This window comes from Phragmites australis, chromosome 10 (assembly GCF_958298935.1).
Source record: "Phragmites australis chromosome 10, lpPhrAust1.1, whole genome shotgun sequence".
Classification (NCBI taxonomy): Eukaryota; Viridiplantae; Streptophyta; class Magnoliopsida; order Poales; family Poaceae; genus Phragmites; species Phragmites australis.
In genome coordinates, this window is record NC_084930.1 from 28,154,539 (window position 1) to 28,163,712 (window position 9,174).

The following is a 9,174-nucleotide window of genomic DNA, read 5'->3' on the forward strand; positions in this document are numbered from 1 at the left end:
TTGTTTGAATTCCATTCAAACCTTCTCCACTTTTTTTTTTTGGAAAAATCACCATAAAACTAGGTGTTCCAGAAGATTTGAGAAAAAACTTTGGTGATTTATTGATGTACCAGTTGAGTACATTTTTTATTCTCATGCTCAAGGAATTTGATAAGTGCACTTTTCAATGTGCAGAAAATTAAAAAAATGCACATGAAAGCTAAGGGAAAATTTCTAGCTCTTTTAGATATTTTTTAAGTCATTTCCATAGCTGTTTAAATTTTGGGCTATTACAGGTGTGTAAACCATACTATGATGGTACTTCGTGCCAACTTAAGGATCCATTTGGTACATTAGGTAACTTCGGTTTCTTCTACATCGCATAAAATTTAACAATTTATTTTCGGATTTAAAACCAAATACTCTGAATGCAAAAAAATGAAGTTAAAGGGCTTCATTCATCAACTAATAGCAGGATTATAATCTAGCTCTAGACAATCACGGACTAGCGAGGGCGCTTCAGAATGCCACACCCCACGGTTGTGCACAAATATGTGCAACTTTATTATATGATCGGCAAGAGTAGATCAATTGATAAGAAGAATAACTCCTACTGAGCTCTATGATATCTTCTAAAATCAGTGAGATATCTCATCGTTGACTTGCCAGATTTCTCCATAGATCAACCAGACAATGGCTGTCCGTTTCCATTATCACATTCCGAGCACTCATCTGAATTACATATGTTAAGCCATCCCTAAAGGCATATACTTCCATTGATAGAGCACTCGATACATGCTCGTATCATAATACGTCCCCGTCACCAAAGTGACCGTGCTCATTACGTGAAACCCAGCCGGTATCTCCTGTGTTATCACTGGCAAGGAAAGCGTGATCAACGTTGCACTTCAGCGTGCCCGCCGGCGGTTTCACCAAATGGAAAGTGTCATTTGCCCCACCAAATGAGACTGGGAATCCTAACCTAGACCGCAGCCGCCGGGCGGGAGGGCCTTTCGGTCATTCTACTCCTGGGTCGTCGGTCGCGTACACACGCCACGCTGGATGAGAGCGAGAAAGAGAGAGAGAGGGAGAGGAATAAAAGTGAGTCGAGCCAGGGGAGGAAGCGCCAAGAGCTCAAGCATCGCCGCGGAACCCCTGACCTCGCGCCCCCCTTCCCCTCCCAAGCATCCTCTCCGCGACTCGATCCAAGATGGTTAGTCTCTACCGCCCGTCTCTGCTTTGCTCCCGACTGCCCCTGTTTTTTTTTTTTTTTTTTGAGATTTTTCTCGGTGTTTGAATCGGCTTATGTGCGAGAATTGCTCCCGTCTCTGTTCTTTCCACGGTCCGATTCGTGGGTTAACCGGTCTAATCTGATGTGTGAATTGTTGGAATCTGATATGTGTGTGCACTGTGCAGTATAAGCTGGGGAGAGGAAGCCGCGACAAGGTGCAGCAGTTCATGACCATAACCGGCGCCAGGTGCGGTTGATTAATTAGTTTTGAATTGGATTTGTGGGCCTTAGGGACTGGAATTTGTGGTGACGTGCGTGGTAGCTGTAGCTTAGTTATAGGGCATCTTAGATGGTAAATGACTTACTGATATCCATCATAGTGTACTTAATAAACTTGCTGGAAATCCATGTTATGATGTGCTTGTTTTGATCTAAGGGGGAATTTACTGCATGCTATAATTTTTTTTTGAAGGGATCTTCTTCTAAAAAATTTGGTAACTATCCCCCCATCCCTGCACACACAAAAAAGCTGTTCTCTGTCGGCCACCTTGTATCAAGTACTACTTATATAGAAATCCATGTTTTGTTCTAAAAGTTGGTACATTTTCTCTCATCTCTCATGTGCGTGTACTTATATAGAAGTCTTACTAGCTTTAGAATTCAAGATTCAAATGTGCTTGGCTTCTTGTTTTTGCAAATAATCATTTTTTTGGTGTTATAACATCAATTTGGTTAAGGAGTAAGGACTAAGGGCTTCATTTGTCACGATTTTAGTAAGCATTTTTGTCATCTGACGCAGTGAGAAGGTTGCCCTTCAGGCACTGAAAGCTAGTGATTGGCACTTGGAAGGAGCGTTTGACTTTTTCTATAACCAACCGCAGATTTCTGTAGCCAATACTCGGCATCTTGAAAATATTTACAACAGATACAAAGGTATTATCTGTTGCCTAAATTTACCCTTAAATCCTAATTCCTTAGCTTGTACGTGATTGTCCCGTACATTAATCTTTTTTTTTTTGTTTATTCATGGAAGCATTGTTCTCTTGTCTGTTAGGATTCTTTCTGGTTTACGATTTAACGTTTTATCTTGTTTTCGTTGTCAGAACCTGATGCTGATATGATCATGGTGGAGGGAATATCTCAACTTTGCAATGATCTGCAGGTAAGGAGCACGTGTTTTTATCTATGAATTATTCTCTATTTACTCACTTGATTTTCATCCTTAGGAATATGTATTGCATACTCCATCTGATTGCTAGAAATCATTTTTAATATTGACATGGTATGCGATGTAGCATTTTGACCGTTAATTACTATCGAAATTGTTTTTACAAATCATAAAAGAAATATATTATTATGAAACTATATTTCATGATGGATTTAACAGTATCAATTTTATGTGCCAAATCTAGATACTTAAGCATTGATACCCAAGAATTTTCAATTGGCATGGACTCCAATCGCCTTATATTTGCAACTGGAGGGAGTATGTATTTAGCGATATTGCATACATTTACTTATATATTGGACAAGGACTTCATGCTTGTTTCAAGTGTTATGGTTTCTCTCAATGTTAAGGAAGCGATAGATCTTACTAGCATATAATTGTTTTCTTCGACATTAGGATCAGATTTTATCAAATTTAGCTTCGCTTTGTGTTTGTATGTGGCCTATTGTTTACCACATTGTGCTTGCCTCTGGCAAATAATCGGACTGGATTGTGACTAGTCAGTTCAGACTTTGCAACTTCCATTTACCATTTTCTATGTAAGAGCATCTTTATCTCGCGAGGGTTTTTTAAAAACATAAAGTGGAGTTTTCTTACGTCTTTCCATTTATTCTGTCTCAGGGTAGGTGCTTGTAATGTATGCCTTTTGTTTAGTACCTTTTAGTGTGTAGCAGTGGTATCGACTTTCTATATATTTCTGATGCACATATTTCGTGCTGATTTTCAGGTGGATCCTCAGGACATTGTTATGGTATGTGCTTAGCTCCTTCTGAACTGGCCTGTTATTTTCACTAAAAATTTGATTGTGAATTATAGTTATGTGGCATCAGCTCCCTCAGCCGCAACTTTTGAAGTTAACTTCAGTTCAATTTAATGTTGGACGTAGTATATACAGAGAAAATTCAAATTTTACAGTGATATGCTTGTTCTTTTATATAATTAAACACCGCCATCTTTGGATCATTATTGCTTAGTTCATATAGTACTCTGTGCTTTTAACAGCTTGTCATATCATGGCACATGAAAGCCGCCACAATGTGTGAATTTACTAGGCAGGAATTCATTGGTGGACTGCAGTCAATTGGGTGAGTGTCATTTGCAATTCCACTGTTCCTATATGAAACCGATGAAGATCTAGTTGTTCTCTGCAGGGTCGATTCAATCGAGAAGTTCCGTGAAAAATTACCATCATTACGAGCTGAGCTAAAAGACGACCGTAAGATTCCTTTTTTCAGCAAAACTTGATATCGTTCTACTTATTAGAGTTTGGCCACTTATAATTTCAGAATGTTAGTCTCCAACATAAATAAGCTGCATTTACAGCAAAATGGGTTTTTAGAATTAGATGCGTGGTGTGGAATGATTTCGTTTTTCTCCATATCCAACCTGTGTGTTTACTCTTTCCTCATCCAGATAAGTTCTGTGAGATGTACAACTTCGCATTCACTTGGGCAAAGGAAAAGGTTAGCCTTAACTGCAGATTATTTCTTCCAGTACTTACAGGGGCTAATCGAATTTCTTGGCCTTTAATAACTGTCTTCATCGATAAAATAGTATAGTGATGTTCGCTATGAACTTTTTTGCTACATATTTACTTATTTGTTAGGGTCAAAAATCTCTCTCTCTGGAGACTGCCATTGGAATGTGGCAGTTGCTATTTGCCGAAAGGCACTGGCCACTTCTTGATCATTGGTGTCAGTTTCTAAAGGTATGACTCAAGTCAAAGGCAGTTCCATAATTTCATTATCAAAGTTAATGGTATCGCATGCTGCTATTGCTCATTTTGAGCTCTTCAAATTTCAGGTTAGTCATAATAAAGCCATCTCTAGAGACACATGGGCCCAGCTGCTGGAATTTGTAAAGGTACCTCTGTCCATGTCACTTCCCTTTCCTTGTGTGTAAACGTATCTCTGTCCATTTGTAAGGTACCAATGTCCATTTCACTTCCTTTTCCTCGTGGGCTGCTGGAAGCCCAGTTGCGTCCTTTTGGGTAAACATGCACCCCCTGCCCGAATTCAACTATAGTGCATTTAGGTGGTTAGTTGATGACACCACAATCTGGCAACTACACTTGATTGAGATCATTGAGGGTTAGTCCATCTGATTCGGGACGATTAGCTGATGTGCCTTGGTTGTAGTTGCCAGCTAGTTCTGCATCTGCATATCTGAGGTCTAACCGGTGAAGCTATGCTCTGAGCAGCTAAGTCTGTACAGAAGCAACATGCAGTCTTGTTCCTAGCCAGTATGTCTCCCGTTTAAATTCGAGGAACATGTTGATTTTTGTTAATTAATCATGGTTTTCTTGTAGACGATTGATCCACAGTTATCCAACTATGACGATGAAGGTGCTTGGCCCTACCTGATAGATGAATTCGTGGAATACCTGACCGAGAACGGATTCGTTCAGCGTAAGCAGTGAACGACGAGGAGGCTGCTTTCTGACTTCTCCAAACACCATGATTGGGCTGTACAAACTTGATTCGTTTTGGTCTATACAATGCTCGTATGCTAGCATCCTTGTTCGATCCATTTGCTAAACGGTGACATACATTGTTGTATGATGAAGTCTGCTGATGAACGCGGAAAAACATAATTTAGGTTGGGAAGGGGTAGTTGTGGTTGCGGATTACCTTCTCGTTGCAATTGGAACTGTGGTCAACTGTGTTCAATTTCTGCTCTCTACCATTTCTATCCTGTGCCGAGTCTTTTTTTTTTCATGCATTGCAGCACTCCACATTTAGGTATGCTATTTGCTTATTGCGCGACACGGCTGCGAATTATGCTCATGCATTCTTTGGTATTTCATTGGTACATCTCGGAGTCCACACCTGATACCAGTTGTCCTGTCCCTATGCACATGTGCGTAATCCTCCCAAGTGAGTGTAATCACACACGAATGGGCACGAGAAGCTACGGCACATGCGTGAACTGACAGAGGTCGTACTCGGGTCTACTAGACCCTGATCCTCTACAGTGGGAAAGTTAATGGAAGAATTTGAGTTAAAATGTATCTTAGTTTATCAATGATGAGTGATTGATATTGGTATTTATTTAGTTCGATGATTTTTTTTTATTTTGCATGAGTTTTAATGTGATTTGAATTGATTTGGGATTTTATTTTAGTATAATGATTATAGACTAATTGGAATTAGAGTTGGAGATATGTGTTTGCTCGTCTTATGGTGTGCAGGTGATGGATACAACTTGACGGTTGACGGCGGGATGATTAGAGCTAAGTGGAGTGTTTGGTGTTGGGAGATCAAGGAGGCCGGGCTGAGCTAAGGGTGATTCTAGCTGAACACGTGGAGGTCAAGCAAAGTATGAAAGATAGGTGAAGACGGCGTGTTGATAAAATCAAGTGAATGGGATGTTAGTGCAAGTGACAAGATAGTCTGAGGGATCGAAAGCTGGAGAGATTTGCCAGCGGTCAGGATCGCATAACGGAGTACACGCATCGACATTGAAATGCTTGCTTAAGGTGTAAGCAAGCAGGCAAGTCACGTTTTGAGAAGTGTGTAGGCGGTTTCACAGTTTAGCCTCAAAACTGTGGGAGGACTGGAGGAGTACGTGGCGTCATCGCGAAGCTTGCGTCGAGGCGAAGCTAAGTCGTGAAGGCATTATAGTCATCTGATGAATGGAGAAGAAAATAGACTAAAATACTTTCGGTGGTAGGTATGAGTGTACTATAAGAGAGAAGTATTTTGAGAAAAAGCTAGAAAATTTAGGAGTCAAATTTTCTAGGCCTATAAATAGAGGGATTGGGCTATGAGAGAGTTTGAACCAGCCATTTAGCCCTATTATGCCACCAATTTGAGAGCTTATAGCTATGATTTTAGTGGAGAGAAGGATGATTGCTTAACCTATGTAATATGTGAGAGTTTTGAGAGATAAATCTTTGTAATCTGTTTAAAATAGAGCTGATCTATTTGAGTAATAAAGTTATATTTTTACATATGATTGAATTCCCCTCCTTCTAGTTTCTTGGTTCTCTTATAAGTTTGCAAGTTTTTCGGTTTCTAATTTTGTCTTTCGTTTTTTTTTGGCTGAAATTTCAGCACATTGTGAGGTTTTTTTTGTTGATAGAGTTATAAAATTCGTATATACACGCTTATATGATGGGGTATTGAATTCCCTTGCCTGTAGACCATTGACTTGGAGAGTTTCGTTGCTCGGTGTTTATCTTTTTTTTCTTTGCAAGTTGTGATCTTTTGAATGCTAAAACACACGGATTGATCTTAAATGGAATCTATGGTTCATATACCATCCGTGGAGACGTGTTGTCTCGATTTTCTCTTGTTAAAATTTTTCTCTATTTTTTTGTTTTCGCTTGAATTTTGAGGTACGTTGGGTGATCCAAATAGGAGAAGGCTATCGATTTCGCAAGAAATTTATTGAGACACCTATTCACCCTATCTAGTTGCTAATCTCGTTCCTACAATTGGTGTCAGAGTTGGTTTGATCATTTGTTGATCTTAACCGACTTTGTGATCCGTAGGCGACATAGAGAGAACTAGGAAGATTCTGCTGTTTGAGAGTCGTGATTTTTCGTACTGGAAGGTGCGCATGAAGGCTTATCAATTAAGTTAAGGAAGTGCAATTTGGGAGGTAGTTGATTCTAACTACGAGATCCCTGCTGCTCGCACGACTCAGGTTTCTCAATCTCCCCCTTAAACAGTATGACCTTTGTCTATCTAAATGTTTAGCCCATGATTAACCCTTGGGAGAGCATATGCTCTTTTGTGTCACAAATGCATAACTTGTTTTGGCTTTGTGAAAAATTGCATATCTTGAATCATATGTTGAGTTAACAAAAATGAAAGATCAAGTTATGAGCTAAAATTGAATCCAATACGGTGGCTTAAGGTTTTATGTGGTTTGCCAAAGAAATGAACATATGGTTGCTTAAAACTCACTTGATGATAGTTAAATGGTCAAATGAGAAAGTTAAATTGTGCTTTTTAATGTATTAAGAATGTTATTTTTTATGTTGTCAAATTAAGGTTTGGATTGATATAGGAGTGTTTGCATAAACCGTTGGATTGAACTTCGTTTCCTAGTTTGAATTTGACATAGCACTAGTTTCTCTAATTATTGCACTGATCATAAAACTATGGATGCTTTTGTGGTGATAACTTTTGGATAATTGAACAATATGATCAAAATTTGCTTCATTTCCAGTGCTTGTGACATGAACTCACTTCGAGACTATGGGCTCCTTTGAGTTATATTGTTTACTCCTCCTAGTGCTCCTAGTACTTTGACATCTTTAGTCCTTATAAGTGCTTTGTGATCTATATGTGAAGCTTTGTAGGATTGCATTTAATTTGCACATCTTTTACATAGTCTTGTATCCTTGATGTTTGCATTGCCAAAGGGGAGAAAATATGCCCAAAGATATTATGCACAAATATTTAACAAAGGACGAGAAAATTGCATTTATCTAGAAATAAAATGAAAAAAGGGAATATGTGCAATCATTAATGAGGAGCATGTGTTATTGAGTTTTTAAGTTTTTCTTGCTCTTTTGATGTTTTTGGCTCGTCTTTGCCTCTCTTAAGGTTTTTGTAACCTTTCTTATGTTCAGTGACATATTTTGCTATTTCTCGAGTTTTTGTTCACTTAGATGAGTTTATCTTAATTTCTTCAGACCAAAATTTTTGTGCTTTGAGGGTTGTCAATGCACGCATCAAGAGGAGATTGAGAAACCAAGTTGAAATATGCCTTAATTTACTTATGATGAGTGATTAACATTGGTATTTATTTGGCTTGATGATCTTCTGTTTTACATGAGGTTTGATGTGATTTGAATTGATTTGGGATTTTATTTGAGCATATTGATTATGGACTAATTGGAATTGGAGTTGGAGATATGTGTTTGCTTGTCTCATGGTGTGCAGGTGATAGATGCAACTTGACGGTCGACAGTGGGATGATCGGGGTCAAGCGAAGTGTTTGGTGTCGGACGATTAAGGAGACCGAGTGGAGTTAAGGGTGATTCTAGCTGAACACGTGGAGGTCAAGCAAAGTATGAAATGTGGATGGAGATGGTGTGTTGACAAAGTCAAGCGAAGGGGATGCTGGTGCAATTGACAAGGCGACCCGAGGGATCGGAAGTGGGAGAGACTTGCCAGCGGTCAGGATCGCATGACGGAGTACACGCGTCGACATTGAAACGCTTGCTTAAGGTGTAAGCAAGGCGGCGAGTCACGCTTTGAGAAGCGTGCAGGCGGTTTCACGGTTTAGCTTCAAAACCGTGGTATGACTGGAGGAGTATGTGGCACCATCGTGAAGTTTGCGTCGAGGCGAAGCTAAGTCGTGAAGGCGTCGCAGCCGTTCGATGAATGGAGAAGAAAATAGACCAAAATGCTCTCGGTGGTTGGTAGGAGTATACTATAATAGAGGGATATTTTGAGAAAAAGATAGAAAACTTAGAGATCAAATTTTCTAATCTTATAAATATAGGGGAATGGCTATAAGAGAGTTTGAACTAACCACTTAAGCCCCCTTGTACCACCTATTTGAGAGCTTAGAGCTAAGGTGTTAGATGAGAGAATGATGAGTGATTAGTCTATATAATAGGTGAGAGTTTTGAGAGATAAATCTTTGTAATCTGTTTAAAATAGAGTTGATCTTTTTGAGTAATGAAGTTTATGTTTTTGTATATGCTTGAATTCTCCTCCTAGTTTATCTCTTTTGGTCTCTTGCAAGTTTGCAAGTTTTTCGGTTTCTGATTTTG

General features: G+C 39.2%; 1 protein-coding gene across 1 annotated transcript; it reads left to right on the top strand.

Annotated features, from left to right (window-relative positions):
- The first annotated feature begins 1,019 nt into the window (after positions 1 to 1,019).
- Positions 1,020 to 5,120, top strand: LOC133930564 (uncharacterized). Its single transcript, XM_062377229.1, has 11 exons — positions 1,020 to 1,192; positions 1,396 to 1,457; positions 2,010 to 2,143; positions 2,314 to 2,372; positions 3,166 to 3,189; positions 3,441 to 3,523; positions 3,590 to 3,654; positions 3,852 to 3,901; positions 4,045 to 4,146; positions 4,242 to 4,301; positions 4,747 to 5,120. The coding sequence occupies exons 1-11, from the start codon at positions 1,190 to 1,192 to the stop codon at positions 4,855 to 4,857; spliced, it is 753 nt and encodes a 250-aa protein (XP_062233213.1). The 5' UTR covers positions 1,020 to 1,189; the 3' UTR covers positions 4,858 to 5,120.
- Positions 5,121 to 9,174: the final 4,054 nt, after the last annotated feature.